Source organism: Larus michahellis, chromosome 7, assembly GCF_964199755.1.
Source record: "Larus michahellis chromosome 7, bLarMic1.1, whole genome shotgun sequence".
In the NCBI taxonomy this organism is placed as follows: domain Eukaryota; kingdom Metazoa; phylum Chordata; class Aves; order Charadriiformes; family Laridae; genus Larus; species Larus michahellis.
The window spans coordinates 52,973,453-52,988,879 of NC_133902.1; the positions used below are offsets into that span (position 1 = coordinate 52,973,453).

The 15,427-nt window shown below is 39.0% G+C and overlaps 1 protein-coding gene across 3 annotated transcripts in view; it reads left to right on the forward strand.

Annotated features, from left to right (window-relative positions):
- Window positions 1-15,427, forward strand: part of ACMSD (aminocarboxymuconate semialdehyde decarboxylase) — a 47,237-nt gene that overhangs the window by 5,098 nt on the left and 26,712 nt on the right. For all 3 annotated transcript variants that reach the window (XM_074595018.1, XM_074595020.1, XM_074595022.1), the window contains 2 exons: window positions 192-307; window positions 7,052-7,159. In XM_074595018.1, coding sequence (XP_074451119.1) covers window positions 7,121-7,159 — 39 coding nt within the window. In that variant the 5' untranslated portion in view covers window positions 192-307; window positions 7,052-7,120. The remainder of the gene's footprint in view (window positions 1-191; window positions 308-7,051; window positions 7,160-15,427) is intronic.

A 15,427-nucleotide genomic window follows, 5' to 3' on the forward strand; every position in this document is an offset into this window, starting at 1 on the left:
TAATTACTTGATGATAATTCCTATCTAAAAGCATCTTACCAACTAGACACTTCAAACATATTTGCATAAGTTCATGTTTTCTTCCATACCTTTGCAAAAATCATGCACCATTTTCCATAAAGTTTGTATGATTAACCATAAGATGAAGTGAACTACAGAAATCAAAAAAACATTCTTTTTATTATATGCAGATTGGGTCACTTTTCCTATTGTCAAGCCAATGCTCATTCCTCCTGATGCACCTGTCTACCAAGGCCTTTTCCCACCATGTCAGACCTAAGTTTTGTGAAGAAGTCTGTATGCAAAGGTAGGCATATGTTCGTTTCCTACTCAGGTTAGACTCATGCATTTATGAAATATTTATAAATTTAACCTTATGCATTAAAAAAAAAAATTAAGAGTCATAATCCCTAGCTTGAAGGTAAGGATTTAATGAGTAAAGGACTAGTTGCATTTACTTATGGGATTTAACTGTGTCAGAAAAGTGATATAGTAGGTTTTATGGGGAATAGCACTCAATTCACATTTATTTTCTTTTCTGGTATTTTAAACTCTAATTTGTGATTTGGGTTATTATCTTATTATTTGGTAATTAGTGTCATCAGCAAAGGAGTAATTTTTTTTTATCAAAAGATCATGCCTAAGTATTTGAGGGAATGACCTTTTTAGTAATCTATAGCAATAATATTTATATTGTTTCTATTCTATCAGTAAGTAAGTATTCCACAGCTCACTTTTGCTGTGAGTTGTTTGATAAACTGTATGACATGATAATATTTATGTCGTGTTTTGAGTAGCTAATCCATACTGTTTAGTGAGTTGGAAAATAATATCTTATCCTTTTCTTATGCCAAGTGAATTGTAACTACAGTTCTGCACGTTCCCACTTGAGTATTTAGCTAGCATGATTATAGAAAGGGTTTGAAAAAAGAATGATAGCCACAGCCAAAATTAACATTTGTCAAAACATATTCTTCATAACCAGGAAGCTATATTTGTTCCATTTTGTGCCAATTTTGGGTTTTTTTACATCTGCTTAAGCAGATGTTTGACACTTTAAATCATTTAACTCTTCTAGGTTTTGATGGACATCAAATTCCCAAGTACCTAGTGGAATTGGTTACCCTTTTAATGTTGTTTGTTTGGTTTTGTTTCTGTTTTTTTTTGCTGGAGGAAGTAGAATTAGTTTCCTGAGTCCTGGCATGCAATTTGAGTTTGAGTACTTCATTTTAATGGGAGATGCTGTAGGTAAAATCATTAAATTCTTCACATAATAATTTTTGGAAGAGGCAAAAATAATGCATTAGACAAAAATAATGTCAACAACATACAGAGCAGTTTTAATAGGTTTCTGCGCCCTTTATTCTTGTGATATATTCATTGTTTCTCATCCTCTTAGGTAAAAATTTCAGTTGGCAACGGGAAAAATACGAGACCGTGACAATCCCTTTTGTAATTTTAAGAGAGTGAATCATGTAATTCATGGCATTCTTCTTGTAAGAAGAAATGGGAGCCCTTTTTTTTTTTTATGTGCAATTCAAACCCAAAAGTTTCTACTCTGTTGCAGCCAAGCCTTTCTCCATGTCCAGCAGTAGCAAAAGCAACAGATCTCTTTTGATTTAGCATGGTGAAATATGGTGTGAATATTGACATTTATCTATCCATAGCGAATACTCCCTGCTCTGGAATTATATAAGATGGGTAGAGTAGTTGGTTAATAAGCCTACTAAAACATTGATATTACACTTAGCAGTGATATAGAGTTTGCGCATGGCTATTAGCATTTGCTAATTTTACAAGGAAGAGGAGCATCTTTAGGAAATTGAAGCAGCACTTTTCTCTGTAGAATAAAGAGTGCTAAGCAGACTTCACCTATGAATGTGTTTTTAAGCAACCAGTAAAATTCAAATTTAAAGGCAGTTGAGTTTGAAATGTCAGTGAAATTTTGAACTTCTGCTGCAATAGAATTGTCCTGTAACCAAAAAGAGGGACATGTCAGTCATATAATTTAATCAGATTATGATAAAATTCAATTTCTGTCTCTTTCATATTTTCCCTAAAGCTATTGATGGTGCGTAAAAGTAGTCAAGGGACAGGTAGTCGTATAGTAACGCAGACAGCTTCCTCTCCACCATCAAGACTACACATATTTTCAGTAACGGGGTGCAGGGATGCTTCAGTAGCCACAGAAGTTTCACTTAATTTTCAGAATGTTTTATTAGAAAATGTGCGTTTTAAGACATTTTATTTTACTGACAAAGTTTATATACTTAATTTTATTTTATCCATTGACTGTTACAGCTGTCACTGGACTATACAAATTAGGTATAGCTGTACTTATAAATTTAGGCAAACTGAGGCAAGATCTATAAAAAGAAGTAATATGTTTTATTAAAGCAGCTGGTGTAATTAATTTCCAACTAGTATGCTCAGAAAATGTAGCTAGGTGTACAGTCTTCATGACTTCTAGAAGGGTTTGTATGTCCAAAAGTTCCTGGTTTTTTCACCTGTTTGTTTAATTAAAAGAAATATCTATAGACCTTGTCTTATCTTTGTACCAAAGTTTCTTCATTTCGTATGTCTGGTTTTTGTCATATTTAAGATCGGGAACAGTGTATAATTTGTTAGCAGGACATGCGTCATAAAATAACCTTTCAGGTTGCATCAACTATGAGCTATATTTGGATCAGATAGGATTTTTTTTGTGTCACAAGGAAAATAATTTCTTTCTATAAAGTTTGAAATTCTTCAGCAGAAGGAAATATAGCAAGAGTGCTCAAAACTTTGATTTTTATTTCAGTTCCTAGAACCACCTCAGTTTCACTTTAGTGAGTTCTACAAATGTAGTCCTTCATTTGAGACTCAACTCATTGCTTACAAAGAAATACTTCGTTGCTGTTTTGATAATGCTGTGTACCAGCACTATATCTTGCCCTGCTGGCTGGTGAATCGTAGATTGGGCTGGCAAGCTGAATTTAGTAGGTGGGGCTCCCGAGCAGGCAGTTAACCATGGCAGTGTGCTGTAAGTGCAGGAAATACAGACTTGGCCGTAGGACAGTACTGCTCGGGTGCGCATTTCCCTGGGGTCCATGCTCAGTGTATGAGACTTGACAGTTCTGCCTTGTGCTGCACGAGGTTTGATGATCTACATCGCTCATGGTGGTCATTATCAGTTGATGGTTTGAACTGCTGGAAGGGATGCAGCTGATGGTGGAGCTCAGTTATGGGTTTTGGTAGTTCAAGTCTGGAATTGTAGTAGAGTGTCTGTGCCGTGGCCACATCTGTACTCCATGCCACCCATGCCAGCAGCTGTTCAGATGAAGGTGAAATAAAGATGCAAGGGGGTAAGGTGACATGGTTTTTAATTAGCTGGACTTCTAACAAGTAGGTTAATATTACAGCACAGATATGTGAAGAAGATAAAGGCCTCACTGTGTCAGTTCCAACCCCAAAATATTCTTACAGACCCACTGTACATTTCATGTAGAAGGAGAGCCCAGTTTCTGCTACTGGAGCAGCCGAAAGCACTTCTTACATCAGACAGTACTTGTCAGAGGTTATTAGTCATAGAATCATAGGGTTGGAAGGGACCTCTGGAGAGCATCTAGTCCAACCCCCCTGCCAGAGCAGGGTCACCTAGAGCAGGTTGCACAGGAACACATCCAGGCAGGTTTTGAATGTCTCCAAAGTTGGAGACTCCACCACCTCTCTGGGCAGCCTGTGCCAGTGCTCTGCCACCCTCAAAGGAAAGAAGTTCCTCCTCATGTTTTGGTGGAACTTCCTATGTTCAAGTTTGTGCCCGTTACCTCTTGTCCTGTCCCCGGGCACCACTGAAAAGAGCCTGGCCCCATCCTCCTGACACCCATCCTTTAAGTATTTATAAGTGTTGATAAGATCCCCCCTCAGCCGTCTTTTTTCCAGACTGAAGAGACCCAAATCCTTCAGCTTTTCTTCATAAGAGAGGTGTTCGAGTCCCCTCATCATCTTGGTAGCTCTTTGCTGTACCCTGTCCAGCAGTTCCGTGTCGTTCTTGAACCGGGGAGCCCAGAACTGGACACAGGACTCCAGGTGCGGCCTCACCAAGGCAGAGTAGAAGGGGAGGATGACCTCCCTCGACCTGCTGGCCACACTCTTCTTGATGCACCCCAGGATGCCATTGGCCTTTTTGGCCACAAGGGCACGTTGCTGGCTCGTGGTCATCCTGTTGTCCACCAGGACTCCCAGGTCTCTTTCCACTGAGCTGCTCTCCAGCAGGTCAGCCCCCAACCTGTACTGGTGCATGGGGTTATTCCTCCCCAGGTGCAGCACCCTACACTTGCCCTTGTTGAATTTCATAAGGTTCCTCTCTGCCCAACTCTCCAGCCTGTCCAGGTCTCTCTGTATGGCGGCACAGCCTTCCGGTGTGTCAGCCACCACCCCCGGCTTTGTGTCATCAGCAAACTTGCTGAGGGTGCACTCTATCCCCTCGTCCAGGTCATTGATGAATATATTGGAGAGGACTGGACCCAGTACTGACCCCTGGGGAACACCACTCGTCACTGACCTCCAATTAGACTCTGTGCCCCTAATCTCTACCCTCTGAGCTCTGTCTTTCAACCAGTTATCTATCCACCTTACTGTCCATTCATCAAGCCCACTCTTCCTAAGCTTCCCTATGAGGATGCTGTGGGAGACGATGTCGAACACCTTGCTTAAGTCAAGGCAGACCACATCTACCGCCCTCCCCTCATCTATCCATCCAGTCATGCCATCATAGAAGTCTATCAGATTAGTCAGACATGATTTCCCCTTCGTGAATCCACGTTGAGTACTTCTGATTGATAGCTTTCTTTTCCTCCACATGCCTTGAAATGACGCCCAGAACAAGCTGTTCCGTCATCTTTCCAGGGATGGAGGTGAGGCTGACCGGCCTGTAGTTCCCCGGCTCCTCCTTCTTGCCTTTTTTGAAGACTGGAGTGACCTTAAGTCCTTAAGTATAGTTCTTATTTAGTTATAAAATAGATCTGGCTTTTTGCTTCTTGGCTATTAACTTACACCTCTCCAACTTTGCTATGCATCAGCACTATCCTGGCTCGTTTATTTGAGCTTTGCCTGGAGATTCAGAATTTGGACACACACAGTCAGTTCATGCCCATAAGATACATTTTTTCCATTATTCTTCTGTGCAAAATATGTTTAGCTTCTTCAATACAGTAGCTTGTTTTTCCTCCCTTTTCAAAAGCAAAGAGGAAAAATAAGCAGTTTCATAAGAATGGATAGCCTGAAACAGTGGTCACAAACTGTGTCTTGAGAGGTTCAGATAGGACATTAGGAAAATATTTTTCACTATGATGTTAGTACAGCACTAGAAGAGGTTACTGAGAGAGGTGGTGGAATCTTTCCCCTTGGAGGATTTCTAAATCCAGCTAGCAAAAAAGCTACAGATAACCGCAGCGGACCTTATAATAGCAGTGCTTCTAGTTCTTCTCAGAAAAGAGAGTTGAACTAAATGATCTCCATGAGGTCCTTCAGTTCCACACTTGTATGATTCAACCAATATAAACCTCAGGGGGTATGTAACTGTAAGGTTTTACCTAGTAAATGATAAATTAAGTAATATCAAAATAGGTTGACGCGAAATGTGCAGAGGTTTAGAAACAGTGCTAATTCAGGCCTAAGAGCAGGTTAATTCACCAATAAAGGGTAAGTGCTATGTTTTTATGAAGGATAAAATTCTGATGACTTACTCCTCTTTTTTTTTTCCTTTCCTGTTAATTTTAGAAGGGCTTTTAATGGAGTATATTACTTATCTGATACAGATAGTCTCTCTAGGCCCCTTATTCTACCCTAGTCTTTTTATGACAAGCCTATTTCCTTTACCGTATAGAACTTTGATTTTTAGGCTCTTTTTTCACTGTTTCCTCTTTTATCTATGGGCATAGAAAGGTGACTTCATAGTTATAAAGATGAAGATCATCAATACTGAAACTCTCAGAAATTACAGGTTGTTCTGGCTGATGTACCAGTAAACTCTTTGGACTGTCTCCTTTATCATCTCGAAGTGTGTGTTACTCTGTTGACCAAAAAAATCAATTTCTAAATAAAATTAAATTAGGAAAGAAAATCAAGAGCCCTCCAATGTCTGTTTCACATCCTACAATCATTATAAATACAAGTTCATTGAAATTGTTTTGCCTCTCTTAACTTTGAGGATAAAATATCTTTGGAAGATACTTAAATTTTTGTGAAGGTCTTTTTCCATGGAGGTTTTGAAAATTAAGTTATAGTTCTTTTGCTTTAAATTTAATTCAGTATTAAAACTGTCAAGTAGTTGCAGCACTAATTAGATTCATATTGCATGGGATATCTAGACAGACTTGTTGCATCTCTACTTGTTGATTTTTCCACTAGATGGCATTATGCATTGGCTGCAAGTTAATTTATGAGCTTAACTGTAATTGCACATGCTAAAGATTTAAAAAATAAGAAATGATCTGTTGTACTTGCGCTTATTCTATACAAGGGTGAAAGAAGCGTGGCTTAAAAATCATTTGACCTACTTCTACCTAACAGTAACCCAGTCCATCCTTAATGCATCGAATATGGATTTACTCAAAGCAATAAATGAAGTCAGCCATGGCAACAATATCTGATCCTGTGTGCAGCGTGTCTTTTAGCATAAAACTCTTGCAACCTTTTCTGCATTTAACGTTTAAAGAGTGACTTCAGTGCTGCAAATTGCTTCCTTTCTGGCTACATGGCTTCAACTGAAGTGATAGGAGGCATCCTAAGTAGAGCTACAATACTGAAGATTGCTTTTAAATGATGAGCTGCATGTGAGCATTTTTTTTTTTATTTAGTAGCTAATTCAGGATAGATTATCAGAATAATTTATCACTGCAAGTTTAAATATAGATATGCTGCTGTTTCCTCCATCCAGATGAAATGAACTGTTAGCGATCCCCTACAAAATTATATGGTTCTTGAGAGTGAGGTTACTGGAACTTAAGGTCCTGACCAGTGAACCACCATCTTTTTCCCAACACTAATTTCTCCTTTCTTAATCCCTCAGCTCGTATTGCAGAGGCCAGAATCTGCTCACAGGTACATCGCTGTATGATGGAGACTGTAACACAAGTTAATGCTGGTGGAAATGTCTGTCACCTCCTGTCATGCTGAGGTATGGATCCATTTATTTATTCCAACCAATTTAGGCTCTCTCTCTGCTCTTGTGAGATCTTTTGTTTACCTGGGGCTTTGCTCTTCTTCAGTTTTTTTGCTATGAACAGAGGGAGGCACCATCAATTAGGGAGGAGAGGTGCATAAGTTTGGAATTGCAGTAGCATCCTTCAACAGTATCTGTACTTCTAGTCAGTGACCAACAGCCAGGCTGTGAAGGAAAAAGAAGGAAGGAGTAAATACTTGGCAGCTGGCTCAGCAGGGGATCCTGTTTCATTCCTAGCAGCACAGGTCTTCATAAACTCGTGATTCCACCGGACCTAACTATAGGCATCCAGACATTGATGTCTGAACATTATTATTTCTGGTTCCCAAAGGGCAAAATACACTTGCAGCGTACATGGGGTTTATGTTAGGGAAAAAAAAAAAACACAAAAAAGCCCCCAGCAAACCAGTAAAGGAATTAAATATGAAGACTCCATGGGAACATAGCAGAGAGTCGATCTTCCTGTGGTGGCCCACCTTTGCTATTTCCTGGCCAACTCCCTAGCAAGCAGGCAAGTGTCTGAAAGAGGTGGTATGCACAACGTATAGTAATACAGGTGAGAATGAAACAAATTCTGAGATTCAAGGTGAACTACAGAGAACCACATAAAACAGACTAATTTAAGAAGTCATCTAACTGTATTTCAGTTATATTTTTGAAGCACCTACAAACTGCAAGTACAGACTAGCATATAGTTCCACTGAATTAGAGCAACTGGTTTCCGTTTGTCTCTTGAGATGAAGAGTTTGAATGTAGGTTTTAGTTGGTTAGTAAATTAATTGGTTGGTTAGAAATTAATTATTATTAATTGTATCATTCATTAATTTTTATAAGCATACGTATTGCATTACTAGGATCCAAAACTTGAGAGCTTCACAAGTGGTATCAAATCTTATTACTAATTAGCAGCTTTTCATGTGAAAAAAGTTAGTGACAAGAACTTCCTTTATTATTTGGTAAGTGGTGAGCATTTACTGAAAATCAACATACAAACCCTAGTGTTTGAAGTGTGTTGTATTCTACATTGTGATTCAAATGGTAGTGCTCTAAGCCTCCAGGAGATTTTAATATACCCAGTTGTTTAAGAACATACAGCAGAGATGAGCAAGGGTGTTTGAAAAATGGATATTTGGAAGCATGTATATTCTTTCTGTTCCTAAAAATGCTGTGTTACTAGAGACAAAGGAATTTTAAAAGACTCATTCACCAAACATTGAATTATATGAAGGCATAAAACATTCATTATAAATCCACCTTATTTAGCAGCAGTTCAACCCAGTTTTACTTTTGACATTGCAGCGCCAGTCACAAAATCAGACAGCACAAGCGTGCGTCACTTACTGCAGGCAAAATCCATTTCAATCAATATGAAATAAGTGCTCTATGTGTATATTGCAATCACTGTTCAGTGCTCCACTTAATGCACTACAAATTGCAACCTGTAGTGTTCACAGTGAGCTGCACAAACATTATTAACAAATTTATGATTTATAGTGCAGCTCTCTTTTTTTGAGGTACCATACTGACATGGGCAATCAGACATAATCCAAAACCAGCTCTCTGAACTGCCCTTACGTTTAATTGCTGAACTCTGTGCAAAGTTTACCTGTAATTCTTCATTTAAATTGGTCTGTCTTTCCAGTGGCTCAAAACTACTTTTTGAGCCATTGTTTGATAGATCCCTTCTGAAAAGACTGGATTTCATGGTGGCTTCATTGGGCTTTCTGTTGGGTTCAAAATGATTAATTGGAATAGAGTACTTCTAAAACACCTGCAATATTTTTTAGGTCATAAAAAAGTTAACATGAAATATTAGGTTGAGATGAGTGGCAATGTCCTGAAGGCAAAAATATATCTTATCTAGGAAGTAGGCTTGTTTATGACCTTCACACTCAGAAGTGAACACAGATATTTTGATGTATCTGCAGTACAGTCCTGGCTGTTCCTGTGACCAAGAAAGTGCAAATTTCTTAATCTTTTTCAGCAAATAAAGAAAAATAATCAAGCAAACTAATAAAGCATACTTAAACACAGCCAGGAAGTCATGGATCTTTTTTAGTAATTGTGAAGAAGGTTGTTCATCCTGAGAGGATGTTGTTAAATTCCAAATGTTGGAATTGAAAAAGACAGTACCTGCCTTTTCCCAAGAGGAAAACAAAGTATGACAGTTGAGAAAAGAATTCAAGTTTCAATGTTAGTTCTAAATACATCAGCAGTTGCATTGGGTCTTTTGTCTAGATTTTATATGACACAAATTGTAAATCAAAGTGCACTTGAAAGGCTTTTCAGGGAAAGGAAGTTTGATTTTTTTTTAAATGGATAACAGGATTGTTTAGTTGTAACTATATTATAAATTTACTGAATCATTTTTGAAAACACACGCTTTAAGACTGTATCTTGGTGGAGCTTTTATGCTTGCTAGTGCATATGGAACCAAAATGACTCCTCAGTGAAGTTCCTGGGTGAGTCATCTGGACTCACTCCACAGTGCTTTCAGTATAAATCTTGAAGCCAGTCTTTCTGTGCTTCCTTTGTGTGCATGTAATTTTAGTAGAGCTTGTCACATGTAAATATAAGCAGGATTTAGGTGAACAATCAGACACTCAACCATATCCTGGGCTACATCAAAAGAAGCGTGGCCAGCAGGTCAAGGGAGGTGATTCTGCACCTCTACTCTGCTCTGGCGAGACCCCATCTGGAGTACTGCGTCCAGCTCTGGAGCCCTCAGCACAGGAAAGGCATGGACTTGTTGAAGCATGTCCAGAGGAGGCCACAAAAATGATCAGAGGGGTGGAACACTTCTCCTATGAGGACAGGCTGAGAGAGTTGGGGTTGTTCAGCCTGGAGAAGGGAATTCTCTGGGAAGAACTTATTGCGGCCTTTCAGTACTTAAAGGCAGCCTACAGGAAAGATGGGGACAAACATTTTAGCAGGGCCTGTTGCGATAGGGCAAGGGGTAATGGTTTTAAACTAAAAGAGGGAAGATTCAGACTAGATACAAGGAAGAAATTTTTTACAATGAGACTGGTGAACCACTGGAACAGGTTGCCCAGAGAGGCGGTAGGTGCCTCATCCCTGGCAACATTCAAGGTCAGGTTGAGCGGGACGCTGAGCAACCTGATGTAGTTGAAGATGTCCCTGCTCATTGCAGGGGGCTTAGACTAGATGACCTTTAAAGGTCCCTTCCATCCCAAACTGTTCTATGATTCTATGAATGCGGCAATTAGCATTTGCTTAACTTAGTAGTGATACTAATTCCAATGGTCCTACTGGGCTTTAAAGTTAAGCATCAATTTAAATATTTAATAATGGACATGAAAGAAAGAACATGTTTCCATTTAGAATGGAACCCCAGCCAGGAAAGGCAAACTGAAGGTATCTTATTGGGGAAACAAAAAATCTTTCTTAAAAGCCATGGTAAAAATGTTAATGAGTAGCCTTCTAAAGCAGAAAAGCCAATACAACAGGTAATATTCTTTCCTGTTACACCTGTGGAACTCACAGGCTGAAAGAAAATTATCAGAGCTGGTTGACTGAATTCAATCATGGTGTAAGCCAAATTCGTTGAATTTTCTAGTCAGCGATGGATTTGGCTTTGGGATAATAGTTATTTGTAAGAGTAACCAGGATTTGCAAAACTTTTCTTTTAGTTGAAGCATTATTTCTAGACGTGTTCTGTGTTTATTAATACATGGCCTTATGTTACTTGTCATAGTTGGTTTGCTAAAGTAATCCAAGTCCTAGCCACTGTCATGTTAGGACTTGAAATAAGTGAGCACATCAGCCGTGTATGTTGTTGTAAGTATGCTTATTTACCTGTTATATAAATGTCTTACTGCATATTTCTAAACTATTTGTTACTCAAGATCAGAATAAAATGCATGATCCCATTGTCTATCTTCACATAGCAAAATCTAAGCATTTGTTGCTTTAGCTGAAGGTAAAGAAATGACCAGATAATTTAGAAAGGAAATAGGTACTAGTTTTGCTGTCTGGTTAACATTAGTCACAATTTTGCAGTTTGGATATCACTTTTCAATCAAATTGCTAGGGAACTTGTTTTACCTAGTAATACTTTCCTTGTGTTAAACAGTTACTCATTAAGTTATCTTAATACAATGAACTGCTAATAGGATATTCTGTAAACCTTTACTGAATAACAGTTCTGAGCCTGTAGAGCAGCAGCGTGGCCTCTTCTAAGTTACAGAAACGTAGTCTGATCTGTAGCATCACTTTCTGATTCAACTGTATATTCGCTTGACCAGACAACACAGCAATACTTCCAGCAGCACTCACATTAGATTTGCTTGAAGTAATACTAACCATCACGTAATCCACCGTAGTGCTAATCTTCACTCAGGGACAACACCAGTGGGAAAGTATGAGTATTGTGACTATCTCATAGTCCCCCAGCAACAACCAATGTTTTTTTCCAGCTGACAGCATTTTCTGTGAGATGTTTGCATTGAGGTAGTAATCATTGGGCTAAAAGTTTGCTTTGATTGCTGATTTGGCTTCTGTGCAAGAAGTGGAATGAGTTAAAGCTTCGATATTTGGATCTTTCTTAATTCCTGTGATAATCTGAACTGTAGTCTCACTCTGGTCCATAATTTTAATATCTTGTGGATTTCAAAAGAATCAGTTTTGAGGTGTATATCCTATTTTGGAATTAATGTATGTGAAAGACAGAAAAGTGTTTGTATCTGAACTCAGCAAGTGAAAGCAGGATCCAGAAATCCTCTGTGGAGGCATTCCTTTGCCAAGCTCCCTCCTCCAGATGAATGAACAAAGGCAGCTGCCGTACTAAACACTAAATGTTTACATCGTAAACATCTGCATAGTTGGAAGGGTCTTTGCTTTGGCACTCACTGCTGTAATCTACAGATATCAATAGAGATTCTGAGATTCCCGACTCTCAGAAAATCAGTAAATGCATCATCAGTGTAAAGCCATGGCTAACCACTTGCACAACACTTACTGGGAGCCAGGGTTGCATCTTAGTCCCTTGCAGAAGATCTCTTTGGTGACAGGGATTCACAGCTACTCAGAAATGATGGAACATCAAACTTCATGCTCAAGCAGACCTTGAGGACCCAGGAAGAAGCCTGTTTCATTAGGCCAGTCCTGGTAGCACAGAGGAGGCATAAGCATGCTTCTGCAGAGTTTTAGAGGCAGGTGTAGGAATTCAAATTTGTTCATCTGCTTCAACAGATACTCAGAACATGTTGGTTCCTTGGCTTCCTTTCAGTAAAAGCTCTGAGAAGAGCAGTAGCACAGAGAGGTCTCTGCAAGGAGAAAGAGGTGTGGATTTGAGTATCTATCTCACAGGAAAAAAAGTTGTGAAGATAACATTTGTCAACAGTTACTATCTATTTATTTTAGACACCAACCTTCTAAATAATTGCAACAATCTCAGATGTTACCATGGGGTATTAACTTGAAAATTATGACTTTTTAATATCAGTATCTGTAAGCTTCATTCCATCTGTTCTTTCTGGCCCACGTTTGTGCTACTGGTATCTGGTTGCTCCTGCTGCACAAGAGTGACACTTGGCGTGATACATGCTTAAATAGAGTCTTTTTTATTTGTTTGTGTCTACACATGGGAAAAAATTAAAATTCTATTTTACTTGTACTCACATTTTGGAAAATATCTATTTAATTATCATTTTTGATAGAACATTTCTATGCAAAATAAATGCATGGTAATTGTAAATTGCAAAATTGCAATTTTAGTGTATTAAGAAAATAATGATATTGTTTGAAAGATAGCCATATATTTTTATTTTGATTTAGAATATTGAGTTTCAGCAATGTACTATTTTCTAGAAACCTGAAAATAAATGAGGATTTATTACGGCTTAACTTACACAGCGGAGAACACAGTAATGGTCAGGAATTTGGCACAGGACACATTGTTTGCTTTCACCACTGTGTGATTCATCAGAACTCTTGCTAGGCCGGTAGTCACAAAGCAGTGCAGTGTGCTGCCAAAGGCGTCAGCAATCTTGGCCATCTTTACACAATAAATTTTAGCGACACAACTGTGGTGGCTGTGGCAGGTGTAATAGAGAGACCGCCTGGTGGGTATCATCCTGAGCTTCTACAACCATGAAGCTTCACTATGCAAATTTAATAGCTTAGATCTTGGAAGCATCAGAAATGCATCAGTACAGCATCACATCTGAGATAAAAAGCCCAACTTCTCTGCAAGGCTAAACTGACTCTGCTACAGACCAGCATCAGCTATGATGTTTGTCTAAACAGAGGCTCTTTCATTTGTTTGCTTCTGCAAAGGCTTTTGAATAACAAAATGAAAAATCTCGCTACTTGCCTTCTGTATTTAATGATGAATAGCTGCTGCCATCTTGAGCTGATTTAGTTGGCTCTAGATTGGAGTTGTGTGTACCTTTCCTATTGCGTTCTGTAGATGTGTCTAAATGAAATGCAGACATTGCAATCCAGCTAGCCATGCAAGCCATCCGGAGCTTAGACAGTCACACTGGAGTGTTTGGTACATGGCATTTAAGAATGGGGAATCATAGTGCCACCTACTTTCTGGGATACATCTTTGTTAAGGACTTTACTGGTGTAACTGTAGCTGGACGTGTCCTCCTGGTGTAGCTGTGCTGGGTATACTAATGTCATTCTATCAAAAATAGTATCTGCTGTAAAGCACTTGGGATCTATGTACAGAAAGTGCTACATGGGAACTGCATAACGTTATACCTTATTAGAAGGGAAACCATAACTATTGTTATTATTGCCTGTAGAAGGGAAACCATACCACTTTCACTGAAGCCTGTGTTCTCTGGAGTCCCAGAAGAGGATTAAGTTCTGTGATTAGGCTAATTTAATAGGAGAGGTTTAATTATTTGATACCACACAAAAAATAGAATTACTGACTTTTGCATCCTTTCCAAATGTGACATTTCCAAGCATGTCTGTAATGGCAGTCTCAAGGGACCAGTGCAGTCCCCAGCACAGCCAAAGGACAACCTGTTGCTAAGCAACCAATATAAGTGCACTGCTCAACATTTATTTCATTTGGAAAAGGACATATTCTTTAAGTACTTCATCGTAGCTACTGAGCACAAAGAGTTTTCCAGTTGTTTTTCCAGACATGTGCCTCTATATAAAATAGACAGTTTTCACAAACAAATGTGCAATTTAAAGAGCAGGTGCCAGAGAAGAGCGTACCGTTTTTTCAAACCGGTACAAGTATTTTAGCACTTTCTAACATCGGTGTCCTGAATTTGCCTCTCGGTTTGTGTTCATCCCAACTGAAAATGGGCTGCCTTGATAAGCATGTATGTGTCAGAGCTGCCTACAGAGTTTGACAATGTTTGTTGATGCACCCTCTTTTGAAGAGTTTGTTGATGCACCCTGAAGAGTCCAAATCTGAGATTCTGTAATGGTTTCAGAAAAGAAGCTAATAGCTTTGGAAAAGAGCATTTAATGCCCTACGTCTAACACCACTTTCACTTCAGTGCTTGTCCCTGTAGTGAAATAAACCCCTATAGTTTTGCTAGATTTGTGTCTGCATATAGGAAATCAGCCCTGGCCTGAATAGTCTCTAGCTAAATTGTCCTGAAGGAGTTGTTCATCATGTTTCCCACTTTTCCAGTCTAAACCCACACAAACAGAAATCAGATAATGCACCAAAAGAATACGGGAAGTTGATCAAAATCAAGAGTACAGTTTGGTTTCTAATGGCCACAATAAATGCATGTTTTATTGCATGTGATCTTAAAGACACATATACCATGCATAAATGTACTGAGGCAGGTGGGGCATGCCATCTTAATGTATGTCCCATTTTAAGGTATGGAGGAGGCTACTTCTGGCTGGGAAGAAGTCTGTACGTGTTTTAGTTCTCCTCTCTAGCAGATGTAGCAAGTACATTCATTGACTGATCTTTTCTTTTTTTCCGACCAGCTTTGTATTCTCATCCAAATGCTCTAGGATATAAATTATTTCTGGATAGCCCAAGAATGGGTACAGGTCAGGTCTTATATGGGCCCACAAATGGTAAAATACAACTTTCTGTTGCCCCAGACGTGGTGCATGTGAGAGTTTCCATCTGGTCATGAGCTCCTGCCTGACAGTACATTGAATTTAATCTCAACTCTGTCTGTGTAGGGCCATCTGACACAGCTGCAGGTTTTCCTGGCTATTGTTGGTAATTCCTGCACCTCTGTGTCACACTCACAACCATTCACA